Here is a 24294-nt window from a genome sequence, read left to right as displayed (position 1 = left end):
TAAATATACTTTTTCTTAGTTTTTCATACAGTCTTATGAAACTTACATTGTTTGAAAATATTTACATTGTTTAAATATGAATTTTTGTGTAGGGTAGTCCACTGGTAGTGTATAGGAATATACTTTAGGGGGTGCTTTAAAATGCTTTAAAAAGCTGTTTTGATCATCGTTCTGAATCTGATCAAGGCGTAGACTTTGACAAAAATGTGATTTTCTCAACTTTTTTGTTTAAAATGTTGCCTTTCTTTATGAAACTTACCGACATTCAAGTGTTGATAAAAACAGGTGCATGAAGCTAATAACATATTTTTAAAATTAAAGTACATTTAAAGGTATTTTTCAAGTACAAAAAATAATATCTACATTTGAACATAGTAGTATACTGCAAGTGCAAAAATAATATATAAATAGTAAACTATAAGTTTAATGTTATGTTCACTTAAAGAAAACTTACTTGAGTATACTTGCAGTATAAACTACTAAACTAGAAGTACTGAGTACACTTCAGTGTGTACTTTCATTAACTAAAAAATGTACTACTTGTATTAAAAATACTTATAAGTTCACTTGTAGTACAGATGCATTACAAATGAGAAACCTAGTTGTGCACTTAAAGTTTACTACTCTTGCACTTATAGTACATATACACTTAAACGTATACTTTATGCTAAAAGTTGGCCAATTTAGTCCCAAGCAGTATTGCAACACTTAGAAGTTTACAACAAGTACACATTGCTATTAATATACTTACTATATTACTTGAACATTACTTAAGTATACTTCATAAAATTAACTTAAAGTAGCCTACACTTCTTTTTCGCAAGGGAGCTAGTAGCCTACAGCCACTCAAACTTATTCATCCCATGTTAGATTAATAGTGATGTTGAAAACTAACTTAAATAGTTTATACAATATGTTACGACATATGATGAGGATATGAAAAAAGCGAAAGTATCGTTCAGTCAGTCATCATCAGTCAGTCAGTCAGTCAGTCAGTCAGGGCGGGTCTGGGAAACGCGCTCGCGCTGCAGGGAAGCAAGAGAGAGTCATTACACTAATGTTTGGAATTCCGCTTCCGTTCAGTGGAATTCAATAATTCTCCACAACTTTAAACCCGCACGTCTAGATAACACGCACATTTACTGTATTGTCAAATGGCTTCTTCACCGCAGAAATCACCGTCCTCGCCGAAAGCTCCCACTCCGAAGTCGCCTTCCTCCAGGAAAAAAGATGAGTCTTTTCTTGGAAAACTTGGTGGAACTTTAGCAAGAAGAAAAAAGGCAAAAGAAGGTGTGAATTCAACTTAACTGCATGGATAGCCGCTGTCTCTGATATTAGGCTCTCTTATATTTGATTCTATGCATGTCAAACAAATCTCTCTCTAAAGCTCACTGATGTGAAGGCATGGATCTGTCTGCTATACTGTAAATAGTTATGAACACCTGCACTGTGTTTGTTTCATTTTATTTTTTATAGTGTATTACGTAATGCAGTAGTGCAACTTGTAATAGGCCTATATAAATTATACAATATAGGCTATGTATAATACTAATTTGACATAGGCTAAGTTAAGTTAAGATATTTTTAAATGCTTTTTATCTCAGAAAAAAATTTCCTTCTTTCTTTCTTTCTTTCTTTCTTTCTTTCTTTCTTTCTTTCTTTCTTTCTTTCTTTCTTTCTTTCTTTCTTTCTTTCTTTCTTTCTTTTGTCATGTTACTTGTTTAATTTTGACCATGTAAATTGTAAGTATTACACTGTTGTTGATATAAACTTAACAATGTGAGTGTTTACAAAAGGCTGCCCTTCTCTGCTGTGACCATATAAGGAAGAGAAGTGGCTGTTTTAAATACTCATTGTGAGATTTTGAGTAAATATGTAAAGGATTGAAAATTATTGACTATTTTCACATTAAGAATTCTGGGTAACACTTTATTTTACAGTGTCCTTGTTACACATGTTACATGTAGTTACTGTAGTAATATAATAGGCATAATTACATGCAACTAACCCTAAACCATCCCTTCCACAACCCTTTAGTAATGTAGCTAATTATTATTACTCAGTACTTAAATATATTACTGTACACTGTAAAAATGATGCCTTAAAATAAACAGTTACCACATTATCTTGTGCACATAATCAGTACACTGTCAGAAATGTTTCACAATTTCTTAATTTTTCCTAAAAAATCTGTAATCCAAACATAAGAAAAAAACTTGAAGAATTAATTGTTTGTGCATTTTATATATATACATATACACACACACACACACATATATATATATATATATATATATATATATATATATATATATATATATATATACAGGAGAAATTGTTTGTCTTGTTTTTTTTGTTGGTCCCATGTGGCAGAGACATATTTAGTTAGCTGGTATGTTTATTTGTGGGTTTAGATTTTCACTGAGCGAAAGAACCGCAAGCCACAACAGGAAGGACCATCTGGCACCCCGAGAGAAATGAAAAATCTTGTCAAAAGTTCATTTACAAGCTGTAAATCTGCTGTTATGGATACGTTCTAAACCTGTGAGTTCATTGGGAAGTTGCTTCTCCTTGCCGTCCGCTGTTAGAAGCAGCAACGATGGCAGGATTCGGCGTTGATTAAAAACAGGATGTCGATATCTCTAGGGATCTGTACCGATTCTTCTTCTGGACTGCCTCTCACAGAGATGTGCTCCAGCATTGCTTTACTGATCGGCCAGTATCGACGGGCCACTGGGCAGATGGAGACAGAGAGGGTGTTTAGGAGATCACCTGCTTGAGACACCATGTGCTGATTCACAGGATGGCAGACAGGGTCAATTAAATGAGAGATTCAATGGAACAGCAAGATTCAGAGGCTTGATCTATAAGCATTAACTAACACTAATCTGTTAATAGGTTTGAGAGTTACACGTCCAATGTCCACTATAACAGTAGCAAGCTAACTAATGATAGCAATTCCCCACTGACGGCATATTCATGTCATAGAGCGAATTGCAATCCCTTGTGAAAAAGAAGTGTGCTTAATTGTGTAGAATGTGCACCTATAGACTGGGTAAACCCAGCCCGATCTGCCGGCGATTTGATTTCGCCCTCCAGCTCAGGCTGGAAACCTGTACATTCTTCTATCCTGCTTCCGTTACAAATCTGCAGGGACCAATCACACTGGCTTATCCACCTGGCACGCTATTGGCTCTCGCACGACCGTCAATCCAATTCCTTTTAACCTCTCGATGATGCTCAATGGCTTCTTTAGTTAAGCAAACAAATTGCTCGAGTGGGTGTAAATAATATCATGGGTTTTTTTTGCACAACCTGAAAAAATTGCTCGATGCCATTGTTGCTTCTGCAAACCGCTGATCAAAGCTCCAAACCAACACGTTTGTTGACACGTTTCCTGCCTGGAGTTTTCGCGTCGCTCTGCAAAGTACGTCACCCGGATCGTTGGTCCGATTGGTTTAAGGACTATCCAATTGCGTACAGAGTCATTTGAACTATGCCCGTTGATCACGCCTCTTGTGCAGTAGAAAATACAGAGCAGACTCCCCAGACTAATGTTCAATCTTTAAAGATTGAGCTTTGTCTGGTGATAGCCAGACTACCTGAAGTGTACTTCAAATCTTAAAAATATTTAACAAAAAAACTACTAGCAGATAATTATGAAAGCTTGTTTCCGCCATGGAATAAAACAATTTAAAAGATAACTTCAACTTTTTATCTCACAATTCTTCCAATTCTGACTTTTTTCTCAAAATTGCGAGAAATAAAGTCAGAATTGTGAGATATAAAGTCAGAATTGCCAGATATAAAGTCAGAATTGCCAGATATAAAGACAGAATTGCCAGATATAAAGACAGAATTGCGAGAAATAAAGTCAGAATTGTGAGATTTTAAAGACAGAATTGCGAGATATAAAGTCAGAATTGCGAGATATAAAGTCAGAATTGCGAGATATAAGAATTGCGAGATATAAAGTCAGAATTGAGAGATATAAAGTCAGAATTGAGAGATATAAAGTCAGAATTGAGAGATATAAATTCCAACCTGAGAGATATAAAGTCGTAATTACGAGATATAAAATCAGAATTGCGAGATATAAAGTCAGAATTGCGAGATATAAAGTCTCAATTGCGAGATATAAAGTCATAATTGTGAGATTTAAAGTCATAATTGCGAGATATAAAGACAGAATTGTGAGATATAAAGACAGAATTGTGAGATATAAAGTCAGAATTGCGAGATATAAAGACAGAATTGCGAGATATAAAGTCAGAATTGCGAGATATAAAGTCAGAATTGCGAGATATAAAGTCAGAATTGCGAGATATAAATTCCAGCCTGAGAGATATAAAGTCAGAATTGCAAGACAAAGTCGTTATTGCGAGTTATAAAGACAGAATTGTTAGATATAACGTCGTAATTGTGAGATGTAAAGTCAGAATTGCGAGATATAAAGTCAGAATTGCGAGAAATAAAGTCAGAATTGCGAGACAAAGTCGTTGTTGCGAGTTATAAAGTCAGAATTGTGAGATATAAAGTTGTAATTGCGAGACAAAGTCGTAATTGTGAGTTATAAAGTCTTGCGAGATATACAGCCAGATCATATACAGTAATCAACCAATCAGATTTGAGGGACAAGTTTACAGTTTATGTCAAATGTAGGCTTTCAGCCAGTTAGATGCTTCTACACCAGTGTTAGTCACCTCTGTCCTACGGATGAGACGTTAAACCGAGGTCCTGACTCTCTGTGGTCATTAAAAATCCCATGGCACTTCTTGTAAAGATTAGGGGTGTAACCCCGGTGTCCTGGACAGATTCCCTTCATTAGCTCTTATCAATCATGGCCTCTGAATAATCCCTATCCATCAAAGCCATGGCTCTATCACTCTCTCTCCTCTCCACCTATAGCTGGTGTGTGTGTGAGCGCACTGGTGCAGTCGTATCATACGTATGGATACTGAACACTGGTGGGTGAAGAGAAACCCCTGATATAATTGTGCAGTGCTTACAGTAGTGCATTGTAAAGCACTATATAAATGCCTCATTCATTCATTCATTCATTCGTTCGTTCGTTCGTTCGTTCGTTCATTCATTCATTTGTTCATTCATTTGTTCATTCATTCGTTCATTCATTCGTTAATTTATTTATTCGTTCGTTCATTTGTTCATTCATTCATTCGTTTGTTCATTCATTTATTAATTCGTTCATTTGTTCTTTTATTCATTCATTAATTTGTTTGTTTGTTCATTAGTCCGTTCATTCATTCATTCATTCATTTGTTCATTCGTTCATTCATTCACTCACTCCTATATTCATTTATTCATTCGTTTGTTCATTTGTCCGTTCATTCTTTTGTACATTCATTTGTTCATTAATTCGTTCATTCAATCATGCATTCATTTATTTGTTCATTCATTCATTCATTTGTTAGTTTGTTCATTAGTTCGTTCATTCTTTTGTTCATTTGTTCATTCATTCAATCAATCATTTATTCATTCATTCATTAATTTATTCGTTCATTCGTTTGTCAATTAATTAATTCAATCATCCATTTATTAATTTGTTCGTTCGTTCATTTGTTCGTTCATTCATTAATTTGTTCGTTCTTTCATTCATTTATACATTCATTCATTCATTCATTACTTGTAGGGTTGGGTTTAGGGGTGGGATAGGGTTAGGCTTACATTTTCAGACAGGATTGTTGTTTCAGGATCAACAAAACATGTTGACCAAGGAACACGTCTAACTCTGCAAAATCAGTATTTATAAGAATTTTTTTTTTTAATGTTCAAATTCTAAAGAATATTTAGTATAATAATAAAAAAATACACTCTTCACCTTCAACATAATGTTGAAATGGGATTCTAGATATTTTGGCAAATATTGCTGTTGGCTATTGATTGAAGGTCTGAATTGTAGTTCTTTTGTTAATCTGAACGTGTTCAGGGATGAATGCATAGCATTAAATGAGAGGCTTTGAGTAGCCCCCTCCCCAGTGAGGCTAATGCTGCATAACTGACCTCCAGCGATGAGAGGCACAGCTTAAAAAGAGCTGTGTGTTCAGCTCTGCCAGTACTTTGAGGATTGCTGCTAGATGATGCTACAATTTATGAGGTCATATCATACAACATTATAATAGTTTGAGCGAAAATATTAAGCTACTCAAGGTTTCTTGCATCAAAACACTGATGATTTTTCAATAACAAGACTTAATATCTGAAGTAATTTTGCTTCTCCTTTTCTCCTTTCTTTTTTTACCTGGCTGTGACTAATGGACCAAGTTTCTGAACGTACGAGGCTTGGCTGACATATAAAGATGTTAATTTATTAATCTATTTTGACATCAGAAAGTTGCAGAGGTTCAGCTTCAATGAAAGGTCTTGAGTTCAGACTTTGAAACTTACTGTATATTTCATCGTACATTGAGATCTTGTGAAGGCAAATTCCGTTTTTCATGACATGAAGCATGAAGTGGTTCAAGAGAAAATCTTTTTATGTCATGTGTGTTGTGATGCATTTCTTTTCATAGTGTCTGAGCTGCAGGAGGAGGGTATGAATGCGATCAATCTGCCCCTCAGCCCCACACCCTTTGAGCTTTACCCTGAAGACACCATGCTTGGTAAAATTTCTCAACATTACTAATTCAGAGTTCAACCACACAGCCTCTGTAAGCCTCTAAAATCTGCCGTATTTCCCATTTCTCTCAAAAGACGAGAATGAAGTCCGTACCATGGTTGATCCCAACTCAAGGAATGATCCCAAACTCCAAGAGCTGATGAAGGTAAATCAACTGTTCTTCTTCGAGAGCTTTGGCCTTTTTCCTTCACTCTCTTGCAACTCTCAAGTGAAACAAGTTAGTCTAGTGGGACAGTTGTCATCTATCATGCAAAGAGACACATGTTCAAATCCTGATCTAATTTTTATGCCATAAAAGAGCCATATGGCTTTTATGCCATAAAAGAGCCACCCCCCCCCCCCCCCCCCCTTAAAAACTTTTAAGTTCTTAAAATAACCAATTTTTCTTTGTGCAAAGAACCTTTTCTACTATAAAGAATTTTGTGGAACGGAAAGATTCCATGGACATTCTTTATGGAACCATTAATGCCAATAAAAAAAAAAATATTTTAGAGTGTACATCAAAGTAAAATAGAGACTCAAAAGATCACATTGGCATTCACAACATAAATTATATATAAAAAATGAATCAAAGTACAGTGTGTATATATATATAATTTTATATCATCCTTCAAATCATGTGAAACATGATTTAAAGACATTCACTTACTAATAACATAATTCCATGCTACTTTGGGATGCATGGATGATTGCAACTCGCATGCATATTCAATTAGTCATTTTTCAAAGATCCCACTTCTCCGGTGTTTCTCGACAGGTGCTCATTGATTGGATCAATGACGTGTTGGCGGGAGAGAGAATCATTGTTAAGGATCTAGCTGAAGACCTCTATGATGGGCAGGTTCTTCAAAAACTCTTCGGTGAGGAATCTGTTCTGGAAAAGAGGCTATATTGTTGTTCCATTAAGACCCAGTATTGTATTGTGTATTTATTCCCAGAGAAACTGGAGGGAGAGAAGCTGAATGTGGCTGAGATGACTCAGTGTGAGATCGCTCAGAAACAGAAGCTGCAGACTGTTCTGGAAAAGATCAATGACACCCTCAAAGTTTCCTCCAGGAACATTAAATGGAATGTTGACTGTATGTACTGTAGCTTTGGCCTCTTTTCTCTATAATTATACCGTTCATTGCTGTTCATCACTCAACTGTCTTTCCCTTTTTGTTAACCAGAACAGTTAGTTTAATTCTTTTTAACACCAATTGTGGTCACTGGGTATTTCACTGATTCTGCTTAAAGGTAGGGTAGGCAATTTAGGAGCGGCTAGCAATAGCAAGCTAGTTTTGAAAGCACTAGATCCCTCCTGTTGTTGCTTCTGCTGTTTATTCTGTTGTGTTTTTCTCAGCGGTTCATGCGAAGAACATTGTGGCCATTCTTCACCTGCTGGTGGCTCTTTCTCAGCATTTCCGGGCCCCCATCAGACTGCCAGACCATGTGTCCATTCAAGTAGTCGTGGTCCAGGTGCTTTTATTTCTCCGTTCATAATTTATAGCTAATTCATTTGCTTTAAGCTTCTCAGTTGCTATATTGTTTTACTCACATTTAAGGGTCTTGTCACAATGGACCTGAATGAAAACATGAGCAACAACCTTTGTAACAGTTCTGTGTAAATGTTCATAAATCCATATTGTCGCAATATGGCAATTGACTTATTGACTGAATAATTTTTGGTTTGGTGTTTCATGAATGAGCTACAATGATTATAAAGATCACGTTTTTTAAATAACCTTTGATCATAAATATACCATAGTAATACAAGACTGTTTTAACTTGGTATCTTATTTTATTGTGATGTTACTGTAATCACAATAGCAGAAACTTTGTTTGCCGTGGTGAATTTCTGATAAAGGTTATAAACTTTCCCTTTCTTTTTACATTATTTAATAAAATGTTTCACTATCCCAACAGAAACGAGAGGGAATACTTCAGTCTCGGCAGATTCAGGAGGAAATTACAGGCAACGTAGAGTATGTTTTTATTTTTAATTCATAACAGCCTTGCAAATAAAAGAGTAACACTTTACAGTACAACACAATATTTAACATTAAATGCACTGAACTGACAGTAACCAACAATATATATATATACGTTAACCAAGATGAATAAATTCTACTATAAAATAGGCTACTCTTTATTCTTAGTTTATGATAATGCACTAATGTTGATCTATAAAAAAACTTTATATGCTATAAATACATTTATAATGCTAAAAGCCCCAATGTACTTCAAGCGAAATCGCAGAACGAACTTGTGTGACGTCATTTTGAACAAAATCAGGCCAACACTGTAGTTCTGTCAGGACACTATCGTCAAATACGATTTTAATGTACAACATAATTCGAGAATTTAGTCTGATTCAAAGGGGAATGAGAATGCAATACTGACTGGAGACAGGAGGAGCTGGGGAGGGAGGAGGGTAAATAGCTCCTGAGAAACGCGATAGCTGCTGATAATACATGAGGGTCATTTTTGATGTGTTTATTTTGTTATTGAGAGGAAAGCGCGCAGCACATATTTACATATTCATCTAAACGCTGCTCTCAGCAGTGTGGGTGTCATGGGTGTCAAAGAGTGAAAAAAGAACTTCGCCGTGAGTAACTCGGGGCCTTATTTCCCTTTTGCAGGACAAAAAAATGGAGAAAATGAACAATAAGGTGTGTCTGTCGCATTGTTTAACGTGTATATGTTTGGTTTACATGTTAAAATATGATCAGGCATCCGGTGGCTTCATCATGCAGTCACATGAGAGTCATGTAGCAGTGTGTGTGTGTGTGATTTGCAGTGGTTGTAGTGGTTGAGCAGCGGGGCTGTTGCTCTGCCAGTTCTCCACTGCTGCTGCTGATTATCAGTGGTCCAGTGGGCTCGAGATAAGGCAGAGAGCAGCTCCTCGGGCAGCAGCTGCTGAGACATGCCTCTGCCCCGGCAGAACTGACTGTGGAGCCGCTGCTGGGCACACGTCCACTAGGCCAATATCCTGGAACCCAGTTCTGTTTGATCGGCCCGCTCCTGGGACCGGAGCATCCCCTTCCCCCCTAATCTTTTTGTTTGCCTTTCATCCTGGCACTCTTGATACGACCCTCTGATTTTGCTTGTTATTTTGCCATTTAGTGACTGTTTGTGTAAAACCCTTTCAGTCAAAGATAAATAGATTGTGGGTCTCTTTTGTTGCTCAAATTATTATTGAAATAATAATCCTTTCTTTTCCCTTCCCCATAGGGCATTGTCTGGAAGATATGGTGTGTATTATTATGTTTGCTTATATTAAAATTCATTTACAGTGGCCTGAATAACATTTTGAACAATGTATGAATTAGATGTATTAGATGGATAGAGTTTTAAAATAGAATATTTTTTTCTAATAAAATTAGACATTTTTGAATAGCGAAATGATTTAATGTGTAAACAAAAACGTATTAGTTAAAATCTTTGATCACCAAAATTACATATTAAACGTTTTTATTCCTTGAAAAAAGTCTTCATGCCTTAAGCTTGAATGTAACTCGACACCCTTTCCTCATTTAATATACGTGGTTCTATGAATATGCAAATGAGCCCCGCCTCCACTCACTCACTCAGCTCAGAGATCCACTCGTTGACAATCACGCTTTGATCTGATTGGTTACAAGCTAGTATGTGTTGTCAGAAACACCAGCGATTTCAAAGCATGTTTTTGAGACTGTCTTTGGTTCACTGCAGTTTTAAGGAGAAAACACTCAGCAATGGTGTCGACTTATGAATTTGCACATGGCTTTTCTTAAAGCGTATTAAAAACACCACATAGACATATAAATAACATTAAAAACTTGATTTTCAGCACAGTGGGAAATTAAGTAACATTGAATATGTAGTACACTAATATTGTACTATATCCAAAATATATCAAATTTAACTTTAAATGGATAGGAAAAAAATGAAGTGGTTTGAATAGCAATGCAGAGTGGCACAATTAGAAAAAAGGGATTTTCTAAAATGAACCAAAGTTTGGACACTTTATTGTTGTCAAACGTTCATAGTTGATGTGATGTACTAAACCTCAAAATAAAATATGATATGTTTTCTAATGCTTCGCTGCAAATGAGCAATCATGTCATATTTTACTCTAACAGAGCGAGACGCCTTTGATACCCTTTTTGACCATGCGCCAGATAAGCTGAATGTAGTGAAAGAGGCAAGAGCACATCACACTATTTCTTGAGAGGTTTTACACACTGAGAGCTTTGACTCTTGACTCTGAACTTTTGGTCTCTCTTTTTTTCAGACTCTTATCACATTTGTGAATAAGCACTTAAACAAGTTGAATCTGGATGTGTCGGAGCTGGAAACGCAGGTAACATGATTTTGACTCACAGAATATCACAGACGTACATATCCAAAAAACTGAAATCTTAATGTTTTGCGATTCCCTCTAGTTTGCAGATGGCGTGTACCTGGTCTTACTGATGGGACTCCTAGAAGGATACTTTGTGCCCCTCTATAACTTCTTCCTCATCCCTGAAAATTTTGATCATAAGGTAAATTACTGTGACATTATAGTTAATAATTATAAGATTAAAATAGGCATTAAATATGAATTACTACTGACCTCTGTTTTGAGACATAATTCTGAGTAAAAATGGCTTATTGGACAAGAAAACTATGTAGGTAGGCAGTAGGCACTGTATTTTAATGATCCACCAACATTTTCAAGCTTCAAAACGTTCTTAAACGCATTGTAAAAGTAATCCATATGAATCATGCGGATTAATTCTTCTATAAATGTACATACAGTACATAGATCACATCAAATATGGTTAATGGCAGCTCAAACATGCTTGCATGACATGCAATAACTAACCTCAAGCAAGAAAGTTTGCACTTTCATTTTCTATATTTGAAGTTCTATGAATATGTGTTGATCTATGTTTATATGTGAACAAATGAAAAAGAAAAAAAAAATCGGTTCATCATATTATATGACAAAATCTCTTCAGAAGACTTGGGTGAAACTGCTTGATTCATATGGATTACTTTTATAATGACTTTTTGAAGCTTGAAAATTTAGGTGTAAAGCACTGTCAATGGAGGGACAGTGTTATTAAAGGTACAATACGTAACTTTTTTTGTTCAAAATTAACAAAATTTCAATGTCAATACATCATCAATCCTTCTTCCAAAACGTGTTTTTGTCTTACCCTGATTCACCATGGTAAGCATATTAAAAGTGTTTACATTTTAGACCTAGCAAGATGATTTTCGCGAGAAATTCCATACATACGTCACTCGCCCGTGCGTATCTCGTCATATCCGTAAATAGAGTAAAGTTGCTGAGGCTACTTGGACACGTATATGGAGTTTCATAGGTTAGTTGTCAAAACGAGTGAGAAAGGTTGACATGGAGCCGCTAAATCTCCAACTTCCGGGAAATCATCCGTTTTAAGCAAACGGCGAACAGAGGAGAGAAAAGAGGACGCGACAGAGCTCGTAATAAAACAAGAATCAACATCGGCTTGGTTTTTCGGGGATGTCGAGAACTGAGGGATTTAAAATGTTGTAAAAGCGACATGGAGATGATGGTGTTTTTATTACTAAACAGGTAAGGTATTTTATTGTACAGATAAATTGCCATATGTGCTCTAACAGAGTTCATTGTTAAACATTATCTATTATGAACTAACGGTCATATTCATCCGCACAGTCACGCAGAGCCGAAGCACAACCAAAACAATGTTCTTCCACAAAATGCATGCAGTCTTTTTAACTGCTAGAGGGCCAGCAATTACATAGTGTACCTTTAAAGATTACAAGGTCAAAAAATGATATACACTAATGAATCGTTCACAATAAGACCAGTAAAATGCATTAACAAAAAAAGGTCAGTTTGGTCTTTTAATGCCACTATTTGTTTTAAAATAGTTGATTTCTCAAAGTCACTTACTCACAGCATTGTTTTCGCATCTAATGTATCAGGTGCACAATGTTTCATTTTCCTTTGAACTGATGCAAGATGGCGATTTGGAGAAGCCAAAGCCCAGGCCAGAAGGTGAGATTAAACTTTTCTCCCAGCGTCTTGCAATCCTTGTAATGAATAATGTGCTTCACGGTGCTTGATTCCTAAGGAACAGTCATGACATGATGCCTGATTGCAGTAGTTCATTGTAGTTAAGAAGAGTTGCCATGTGTATTAGTTGAATTGATCTCCTCTACTGTTGCTGTTGAACTACTTGAATGAGAAGCTAATCAGCAGATGGGGCTGGAGTTGTGCTGTGGTTGCTTTACTCGAAGGCTTTGTTTAAAGCCTCAATCTCATGCTGAATTTACAATTGCATTTTCAATTCGCTGCAACAGAGTTCCTCTGTGTAATCACAAGGCTTAAACAACATCTGGTTAATGTGGCGCAGATGATCTAACTGAGAATATGCCTTATGGGCGGCTGTTACTAAATGAGGTTTAATGCAAAATACATTGACACCATGAAATGTGTTGCTGTTAATTATTAGTGGTGATTTCTAAAGCAAGCATCTTTATTATTTCTCATTGCTGGGTGAGAGATTAAAATATAGCTAGTGACCAGAACATGATAATGATGTGGGTGTGGGCTCTTTTTACTTAGCAACACCCTAACAACCACTTAGAATCCCTTGTGAACAAGTGTGCTTAATTGTATTGAATGTGCACATGTAGTGTAGGCCTACTTAAAGAGAGGATTTCCATGACCATATTACTTAAAGGGATAGTTCACCCAAAAATGAAAATTCTGTCAGTAATTACTCGTCCTCATGTTGTTCCAACCACGTAAGACTTTCGTTCATCTTTGGAACACAAATTAAGATATTTTTGAGGAAATCTGAGAGCTGGATCACTCCTCCATATAGGCTTCTAAGGGATCAAAACTTGCCGGCCCAGAAACGTTAGTAAAGACATCATTAAAACAGTCCAAGTGACTACAGTGGCTCAACCATAAGTTTATCAAGCGATGAGAATACTTTTTGTGCGCAAAAAACACACAAAAATAACGACTTTATTCAACTCTTCATTTTCTTCTGTGTGGGCCTCTGAGTGAGTTCACGTAGTGTAACAGCGCAGCGCTTCTGGGTTGTACGTCAGAACGTATAGGCTCACTATTGGCCGACGCTGGTCATGTGTGTGATGCTGGCCAATAGTGAGCCTACGTTCTGCCGTACAACCACTGAGCCACTGTAGTCACTTGGACTATTTTAACGATGCCTTTACTAACGTTTCTGGGCCGGCAAGTTTCGATCCCATATGGAGGAGTGATCCAGCTCTCAGATTTCATCAAAAATATCTTAATTTGTGTTTGACAAACAACATGAGGGTGAGTAATTACTGACAGAATCTTCATTTTTGGGCGAACTAACCCTTTAATACACTTAAAAAGTGCAATGTCAAATGAAAAGTTTGACTTTAAAGTGCATTGTTGTTTTTATTGCATTCTTTGCATTATTCTGTAGTGAAAATCTAGTTGTTAATTCATTTTAGAAGCAGCACTTGACATTAGCAGTTGAGGTGTCTGGTATGTTAAGAGAGAGGAACGACTATGTTTTAGATTGAAATGAACAGTGAATACAGTCATACCTCAGTGATGTTCAGATCTTTTATGTGTCTCCTCAGACATTGTCAACTGTGACCTCAAGTCCACGTTGAGGGTCCTCTACAATCTCTTCACCAAGTACAGGAATGTGTAGTGACAGAGAAGCAGCGAAACTGCTTGATTTAATAAAGCCAAAATGCTCAGTACAGAGATCACATCCTTATCACTAATATATTGCTGTTGTATTTTTTTTTTTGTATTTCTGTTATGTTTGAAATTGAGCATATACAAATATTTATTCAGTCTGAAAGATATTTAGCAATCACATTCCACTGACCTATTTATATAATATTAATATAATATTTTATGATGAATATGATAATGGACATATGGAAATAATGCACAATACTGTGATACTGTAAATGTATTTTGTTTGTTGGCTTGATTTCTTCAGAAACAAAGAGTCACTTTGGATTCTTTGGCTTCATCTATCAAATGCATTTAAATATATGAAGTATTTTTAATTTTTTTATTTATGATAGCAGATACAAGATATAATAGAAATGTAACCTATTCTTTTAAAATGGATTGAGAACAATTAGGCTGTGGGAGAATTATATTGATGCATGAAGATGTTTGCTAGATTAAGAAAGTAGCATGGGCATTCAATTAAAATAGATTCAATTAAAAGGTCGCTGAAATTGTTTTTGCACTGTAGAGGTGTAAAGCCACCATGAAATCAAATTTGACCAATTTTATATTTTTATGGAATATGTAGTTTTTATTATTAAAGATTTAAACATTTATTTATGCTCCCTCATAATTTTGAATCAAAATAACTTCCCTTCTCTTCTCCATCTCTTCTCTTCTCTGATGACGAGGGCGGGGCAACCTGTCACTCACACGAGATCCACCAATAGCAAACCACAACCATCCAATCAATTCCTCCTGGACAAAATCAAGTCCCGCCCTACATTTTTTTCTTGTTGGAGAAGTGAAACAAGACCACATATGAACAAAAAATAAATAAAATAAAAATTAAATCAACTAAACAATTACATTTGCAAAAAGCACATACATTTACTGTAAACAATTATATTATCAGTAAGTTCTCACAACGTTTTTACTTTAGCTCTAACCTTTTTTTTTATACGTTATACAAGATTCAACTATTTTTTTTAAGGCAGTTTAATGTAATTTAGGTTGAAATGACTTAAACATCCAAGTTAATTGTATTTAAAAATTTAAGGCAGCAACTTAATTAATTAGAGCTAAATTAGGATTAGTAGGCCTTAAGATCAATTTCCAAAAGGGCAAACATAACTTTTTTTAAAAAGTGTACATTATAGTCATAGTTTGTGAAAAGAAAATGGTCAATTTTATTTTAAAATGTTAAAAGATAATGGTTAATACAGTTTTATTTATCATATGTTCTTACATTTATTTTTGTAACATGCTTTTGTAACGTTTTTGATATTTTTACTATTTGCAATGGTTACTTTTTACTGTTTTTATAAGTGTGATTTTTTCAATGTGGGTCAGTTTGACCTTCAGACATCATAATAATTCTTTCAGCCATGACAACTCTTGGACTGAATTATTTCAAACAGCATTTATTGGCATGGGGCACGGAACATACATAAGCATACCAACATTTATTGTCAATGATTTCAATTAATTTCAAGGTTTTCAATATTCAGCTGTATACATTCAGGCGGTCACATTAGCGATATTTCCAAAGCTATCTCACGACCAATTCGTACGAATTCGTACGAGTGATAAAAAAGTGTCTAATTCGTACGACCTCACTCGTACGAATTTGTACGATTTGTCTAAACCCACGTGATGGGTAGGTTTAGGGGCGGGGTCAGGGGTAGGTCATTCGTATGAATTCATATGAATTGGGCAATTCGTAAAATATGTACGATTTAGCAAAAATCGTACGAATTCGTACGAGTGAGGTCGTATGAATTCGTACGAATTAGCCACCTCGTAGAATTCGTACGAATTGCCGTGAGATCAGGCTGATATTTCAGCAAAGTTTCAAAATGGTCAAGAAAAGGTCATTTGTCAATATAAAGTGGCAGTGTGTAAAAAAGCACAGCTCACACAAAAGCCGCTTTCTGTTTCCAAGCAACTTTCTGTTGATCAAAGCAGCAAATTTGTGTGACCGTGAAGTTGAACGTGAGCAAAATTTGCATAGGGAATTTTTCGCCAGATTTACAGTAATGGCTAGATTGGTTTAGGGTAACGATTGCATGTCACCAATGTATGTGGAGTGGAGAGACAGAAAGGTCCAGTGCAATAATTCCACAGAAAGTCTCATATACTGACAAGCGCAAAAGTAACGGATCAGTCCTAAAAATTGTAGGTTGTCTGTTGTTTCGTGAAGCTACTAAATTGCAGACCCGCATTGCAGGCTGTCCGGGCATATGAAGTGTTTTTAAAAATAATGTTCTCCCTATCATGTACTGTGGCTGGTGTTAAGTGCTGGTGTTTAATACGAAACGTGTGTTTAGGAGAGTCTGCAACAATTGCCTTTCGATAAACCTTTGTTCCGACGCATTCTCTGCCGCCCCATTATCACTAGAGGTAGGGGATTTAGTGGCGAGTGTGTCTTCATCACAGAAGAGCCTTTGAGAGCAGAAATAACAGAGAAGAACACCTGTGCAATCGAGCGTCCTGCGCGAAGGTGTCCTGCATTGTGGTGTCCCCACCATTAGCAGCCCGCTGCAATTACCTTCCCCTGAGTTTCCTTCTGATCCCTCCCTTCATAATATCAAACAAGACCATGAGAGCGTTTCTGCTTCACCGAGCCAGAACCGCTGTTTACTCACAAATACAAAGGGGTGAGGCGAGGAGCCACGGAAATAGCTGCTAAATGCTTGACTCTCACTGGCCAAGCATCTGATCTGAGCTTCTATTGATTTGTACTAAAGATCCTGGTCATTACGAGTAATTGATTCTAGCATCTAAGCAGTGTCTTTAGAGGATTATTAGAATGCCTCTGGCATTTATTCCCACCAGAGAGTGCTTTTTTACATGTTACTTTGTTTTAGCAAGGGCTTGTGTTGGTAGAATAGAGATTGCAATGGGCTAGTGTTTAAATATATTTTCATAAAATGGAATTCTCCATATTTACGTTACACAAGGCTATACCTAAATCACCAAACACAACCTAAACTAAAGGTTCTGTTTTGGTGATTTAGGTAGCCTATTACTGAAGGTCTTGGCTCTGTTGAGCGCTGCTGGGATAAGGTATTTTTGTAGGTCAACATTTTAGCATTTCCGGTTCCATCGTCCTGATGTCAATAGGTTTTTTGAATGGGTTTTTGGTTAAGTGTCTAAAATAGGGTCTGTGGTTAATGCAAGCTCACATTTTTTTTCCCTACAAGTACTCCATTTAGATTTTTTAAAAAACTTTTACTTATCTCGTAAAAAAAATGCATTGCTAACAAGTGGCTAAATGGGACTGCAGAGTTTGTCAGAGACATTAAAAGTCATGTCGCCAAACAGGGCTGCGTTCAGCCCCGACAAAACGTTGCACAACGTTTTTTAAACAGAAACGGTGATGCGTTGAACACACTGTTCTGATGACGCAAGAGTTGCAACTATGGCATCTGAGAAGGCCATTCTTTGTGAAGAATTTTCGGAGCCTGATGAAGTCGGTATAAATATGTGTTTAATAGTACAAAATATGCCCGATGTTACAGTTACTGCACTTGCCGCCCAGAACAAAAGAGAACATCCTAATCGAGTGAAGGGATTGCTGAAACTGAAATGGAAGCACACATCTTACCTAATTCAGCCTAAAACACATCTATTTAGCCTCACATACTGACTTTATTTGTAGTTCATACTGTTTTAATACCCTGTATTTTCTTTCTCATTTTTAAGAAAAGCACTTAATTACCATTGTTTATTTCTATACCAAATGTCATACACTTGCAATGAAGCTAAAAATATAAACAACTACATCATTATGTTGATATCCTATATTTGTACAATACAACTTAAGACAAACATGTCTTCTAATATCCTCAGTTGTTGCGTATACCGAGCTGCATCGAACACATTTGTAAATTACTTTCCTTGAACCCATTGTGCGAGTTCACTTTAATACCGCGTGCTTTATATACATGTTGCTGCTGATTGGACTGCAGTTCTGACACACCCACCAAACAAGAGAAAACGTATCTCAAACCCCGTTGCACACCGGTGCACGCCGTTTCCAGGAAACATGACGTTCAACCGTAGCAAAACGTTGCGCACCGTTTTGAACTTGAACGTGCCCCAGGTAAACTCATCTCTACACGAATCAACTTTTACAGCCTCATTGTGTTAATCATGTTATCAGCCAATCAGACTTTGACTTTTCTTCTTCGAGAAAGCAGTTTAGTATGAAACAGTAATTAAATGGACTGTGGGCATGTGGTTTAGGTAGTTAGATTAATGGTAGGCCTACACCATGTAACTTTTTATGTTCAAAATGTAATAAAAAAAAAAAAAAACATTACATTAATGTTTAATTTGTACATAATGAATCCATCTTCCAAACCGTGTTTTTGTCTTATCCTGAATCACTAAAGTTGGCTACTCCGTGTTCTCTCCATTTTTACGATTCTCCGCAGCCTTTAGCCGCTGCCTGTGACGTGCTGGATCCTTCACTGGAAACCGGAAGTAATTCACTCCCTCTAAACGTTCACTCTTTGAATTCTTGCACTCGGAAACAATACAAGTCTACACCATGTCTAAAAGTTTGCTAAGAGGTATTTCCTATTAAAGTAAGGTTGTATTTAACTCTGGTAAGCGTATCCATTGCAGACTGGTGGGCGGGTGAACGTGATTTCACCAAGTACCACATGTTCCTGGATCAACATCTTTGTTGATCCTGGAACAACTTTCCAATCAACCAATCAGATTTGAGGAACACGTTTATGTCAAGTTTAGGCTTAAAACCAGGGTGAGGTGCTTCAACATCAGTGTTATTCACCTATCATTTCCCTCTGATTTTAGGGAAAAGTTTGGGTAGGGTTAGGTTTAGGGGTTAGGATAGGGTTAGGACTACATTTTGGGGCAGGAATGTTATTCCAGGATCAACAAAATATGTTGATCCAGGAACATGTCTTACTTGGCAAAATCCCGGTGACCCTGGTGGGCGTGGCTTTGGGTGGCAACATGCCCAGTGCATTAAGAGTGTTGAAGTCTTCATACATATTTGGCAAAATGGAAGACAAATACAAAGTTCTGTCATGAAACTCTAGATGGCACAGGCTGATTGGTCCTTAACTCAATCTGCTCGCAATCACATCGTTCTCTATAGGGCACAGCTGATTGGTTCCTGCTGGATCAGTAGCCAATGAGCTCGCTGCTCAACCTTCAAATACCTGGTTAGCATTTGCCTTAGCAGTTGCAGCGCACTTTCAGAAACCCTCCACCTTCCCCAGCTCCACCTGTATAGATCTGCAACCTGTAATTCATGCTATATTGTACAGCAGCAGCATGTCTTACTTGTCTCTCTGTTTTCTTTAGAACTGCTTTCAAAATATTTTTTACCTTTTATTGAAAACCCATTTTCCAGCGATGAAGTTCCCCTTTAAACGTGACTATGTTCACAATAAGGCACATCCTCTTGTGTTTATCGCTTGTAAAATATGTTCCTTTTAAAATATGTAAGTGAAACACTTGTAATTGCATGCATAAGAAATTCATTTGTATGATCATTTTGCCACTGCTGTGGTTAATGTAGTTGCTAAAACTCACTTCGTGCCATTTTTGTAGCCTTGTGTCACTGATCTAATCAGCCCTCACATCTGGTTTTAATCATATTTAATGGATAAGTTGTGCCAGAAGCTATTCCCAGTTTAAGATCGCCTTGACAGATCCTGTTTGTTTATGAAAACTCATTCTGAGCCTCTCCGTTGAGGGTTTAGGAATATGAAATGGAAATAAGTTGCTTAATTAAATCATTTATTGCCAAATTGTTGTGATGTATGTCTTCAATGTTTAAATAAATTTAAAGTGGCACTGATGAATGGACTGTCATTAGGTGGAAATCTCACTCTTCCACATTTCACTTTGCCCCTCTTACATTAAACTAATAGCATGCTCTCAGAAATAGGGACAACACAAAAGAACACTATGATGTTTCCCTTTTCAGCGTGCTGGTCTGTCGTATAGCTTGTGTGGCTAATCCTTTTCTGGCAAGGATTGGCTATTAAACCCCCCTTCTTTTCTCTCTTAGAGCAACATCAGCAGCAGAATATGATCATAGCTTTATTTGTTGCATCCCTGCAGTGTGGGATTGTCACAATGACATGCCTCTGAGTACCAGGAGGACCATCAAAGGCCGTAGCCATTGATCCATATCTTCAAACACTGCATTACAGAATTGAATTAAAGAGACATTTAGTCCACAAACATTTGGACATCAAAAACCTCAGCTGTTGCCTGGAGACTAGTGCTCTTCCTGGTTCTCCGCCAGAACACAGCAGCCAGGGATGGTACTGTAACACGGAGACATCTGAAAACCTCAGAGGACGTATTCAAATGTGTTTTTTGCTTATTTTGCGCCACTATTAAATGCTTTATTATCGACATGAATTGATTCAGATTGCGGCGTGTTGAGGAGAGGCGTGTTACTACTTTTCCATCTGACTGGTATTGCTGGAATTCCATAGATCTAGAATACATTGAAGGGAGGCTTCGGGTCATATCCAGGTGCTTGATGATAAGCTGTTTTTACTTTTGACCAGTAAGCAACCCTTCATGGAACCCTTAAATGGTTCTTTATAGTGTAAAAACGTTCTTTATATTATTAAAATGATAAAAAGATAATTTTAAAGTCACCATGAAATCAAAATGGACAATTCTGCAGTATTTGTTTTATAAACAATTTATCCATGCACTTTTTTTTTTTTAAATGCATGTACCCTTGTAATACTTAATCAAAGTAACTGGTTTCACTTTATTTTCATGGTCCCTTTAACACATTCTGTTGACGTCTATAGTCTACTGGTAGGGTTCTGGTTAAAATAAGTTGAAATGTACTTTCAAAGATACTTATAGTGAGTAATGTCTGTTGGGGAGCGTCACAATAAAGAGTTAGCAGATTTTAAGGAGACAGTCTACTAATACTCTAATGAGAGTTAGTTGACGTAGCAAAGTTACTTATAGTCAACAGAATGTTCAAAAGGGACCATCAAAATAAAGTGTTACCAAATGACTTCCCCTCCCTCTTGCCATGACATTTCCGCTGAGTCCGGATATCCCTACTTCCATATAGTAGGCGAAAAAAGAGTATTTGAGACGAGTGGCATGCCCGAATTCATAGGATGACCTACTACTTCTGGTGAGATTCTGAAGTCTGCATTCGATGGACACTTTACTATCCCATGATGCCACAGGAGAGGATTTGTGAATGTCAGTGAAGCGACACGTCTGACTCCATAGGTCACATGACACTGACAACATGGCGGATGTAGTACGTCTGGATTACATTCACATTCACACTATATAGAACATACTTTTTTAACAGTCGCTAAGTAAGTTTTAAACCAAATGTAGTACAGTATGTGATTTCGGACACAACACTCTTCTCTGATGACATGATCACCGGCGTGAGGGCGGGGCAACCTGTCACTCACATGAGATCGACCAATAGCAAACAAACCTACATTTTTATCTTGTTCAAGAAGCCATTTTACTTGGATAAATGTCCTGATGAAGGTCGTGTGACCGAAACGTTGTGTGAATAAATATTACTTCTTTGCAAGTTACGATAGTGTGCGGGAATTGCTTGTCTGTTGAAACGATCCACCTGGTTGGTCAGGTGTGCGATGGAGTTTGTTTACTAATTTTACTTGGATAAATGTCAAAAGATGATTGCGACTTCTGTTTCATACCGAACTGTTCACTGAAACTTCTTTGGGGAACCCCAAAATAGTTATTCTATTATAGCATTGCTGGACCTTTATTTTTTAAGAGTGTTGCAACCATCCAGAACATCTGAATATTGTGGCGGCGAGTTTTGCACGAGGACTGCCTACATTTCCTTTAGAGAATATAAAAATCTCATTTCTTTTAGAGTGTTTATTTGTTTTATGAATAGCTTCTGCTATTCTATGTAACATTCAATTCCCATACCACAGAATTCAAAGAATCTGTCAGGCGTCGAGATATCAGCTTCTTTTGTTTTTCACCAAAATGATTTTAATTAAATTTTGATAACATAATTTCCACAGCAACTTTGAATGTCAATTATTACTCAGGTGTTCAGCAGAGGAATCCGATGAAAAGCAACATCAACAACATCAGGCATTTAATCAACATTTCTCAGTAATGAACTCTTTGTTTAAAGTAGCGGCATGTGTACACACCGTCCCTCTGATTAATTCTGTTATGTGTTGACCAGTGCCAAACACATCCCCCCTGTATTTAAAATATCTTTCACTCCTTCCGTCTTTTATTTTTAGTTTATTTTTCTCATTTATAGTGTTATAAATGTCTCCTCTACCACAGCGTGACCCGTGAAGCCTCAGCATTGACCACAAGATGGCGACTCCATGTATATAGCCTACAGTACTCATTCTCATATTTAACCACAACTGGAATGCGTCCAGCATCAAACTGAAGCTCTTTTGTCCACGCAGGCATGCTATCAAAACGCATTTTAATTCAACGTGCAGTTCGCGCCCAGCTGGATGCAGTTTAAAACGAATTTTCCACGCTGGCATCTTCTTTAAGTCTCTGCTGTGTTTTCGTTTAATTGAAAGTGCTTAATTTCAAAGTCATTAGCATTAAAGAGACATACCAAAAATCTGATGGAAAAAGCCCTACGTGGTGGCTTTGATTGTAGGACCTCTCTCTCTCTCTCTCTCTCTCTCTCTCTCTCTCTCTCTCTCTCTCTCTCTCTCTCTCTCTCTCTCTCTCTCTCTCCCTCCCTCTCTCTCTCTCTCTCTCTCTTTCTCTCTCTCTCTATGCTTTGATTGAAATGAAGCTCTGTGTTGTTATCAGTGAATGTTCTGGCCCTTATCTCTGCTCTAGGGCCGGGTCTGCTGTGCACCTGGCCTCGCAGGGGCCCCTGATTACGTGAGGTCACAGGGCAACAACGGAGTAAACTAAACCAGAGCCGTACCACCTTGCTCCACCTCTAGCCCCCCGGAGCAAAAAGCCTGACACACTCCAGTCTTCAAAGAGCACACACACACACAAACAAGGCCTTTGGGCTTTATCTGCCCACATCAGATTACACCGCTGATAATGGACATGGAAAAGACGCTCAATCAAGCAAAGGAGCGGTGATTCACATGTTTGTTAATGTCCGTCAAAGGCCCCGCAGCTGAGCATTTTGCCTTCTGTCTAATCACCTAAAGAGTATATATTACTGATGCTTTCATTATTTTGTGAAGAAACCCTTTAAACTTAAAGCTATAGTTTGCCCAAAAATTAAAATTCAGTCACCCTCGTGTTGTTCTAACCTGTTTCTCATTTGTTCACAAACAAGTATTCATTACTTCAATGAGCTCATTGTTTCTGCCTTAAATTATTACATTGTTTAAATTAGCCTAATAATTTTTTAGCCAACTGTGATTTGTATATGTACATTTCTGAAATAAATAACTTAGACAGTTACCTCTGATAACAGATCGCTCTAAATTGTAATGTGGACTCATGCTTTTTCTGTAAAGCTGCTTTGAAATGATGTGTATTGTGAAAAGTAAATGTGTATAAATGTTTGTATAAAATCATATTTATACAAATAAATGTGAATGGAACTGAATTGAATTGAATTGAATTGAATTGAATTGAATTGAATTGAATTGAATTGAATTGAAATCTTCAAAATTCTTCAAGTTATACAGTGTTGGGTGTGTGTAAATGATGACAGAATTTTCATATTTGAGTGAACTAGCCCTTTAAGTATTAAACTTTGGAAGGCAAATCTTCCCTGCATTGTTTGTCCTACAGACATGAATGATACCTGAGTGATGAATTAAAAGTTTATTTATTTATAAAGGGACCATGGACAATTTTTTAACATAAATGTTTCCATTTCATGCATTGTACTAGATTTAGCCAAAGGCTAATTTTCATCCACAGTCCCATGGCAGGTCAAGACTAACATAAATGA

At 36.9% G+C, this 24294-nt stretch overlaps 1 protein-coding gene across 3 annotated transcripts; it reads left to right on the top strand.

The window, feature by feature from the left end:
* The first annotated feature begins 998 nt into the window (after nt 1–998).
* Nucleotides 999–23955, top strand: parvab (parvin, alpha b). 3 transcript variants are annotated; one of them, XM_079865586.1, is made up of 13 exons: nt 999–1290; nt 6531–6620; nt 6712–6782; nt 7395–7497; nt 7576–7716; nt 7980–8095; nt 8543–8601; nt 9851–9870; nt 10741–10802; nt 10893–10961; nt 11044–11145; nt 12581–12653; nt 23208–23941. In XM_079865586.1, the coding sequence occupies exons 1-13, from the start codon at nt 1155–1157 to the stop codon at nt 23246–23248; spliced, it is 1083 nt and encodes a 360-aa protein (XP_079721712.1). In that variant the 5' UTR covers nt 999–1154; the 3' UTR covers nt 23249–23941. The 3 variants fall into 3 exon arrangements, with proteins under 3 accessions (XP_079721712.1, XP_079721711.1, XP_079721713.1); XM_079865585.1 differs by lacking the exon at nt 23208–23941 and adding an exon at nt 14243–14451; XM_079865587.1 differs by lacking the exon at nt 12581–12653 and having other exon boundaries at nt 23208–23955.
* The last annotated feature ends 339 nt before the right edge of the window (nt 23956–24294 follow it).

Source organism: Squalius cephalus (assembly GCF_949319135.1).
Source record: "Squalius cephalus genome assembly, chromosome: 3".
Taxonomy (NCBI): domain Eukaryota; kingdom Metazoa; phylum Chordata; class Actinopteri; order Cypriniformes; family Leuciscidae; genus Squalius; species Squalius cephalus.
The sequence above is the reverse complement of the archived record's forward strand: the minus strand, read 5'-3'. Positions and strand labels throughout refer to the sequence as shown.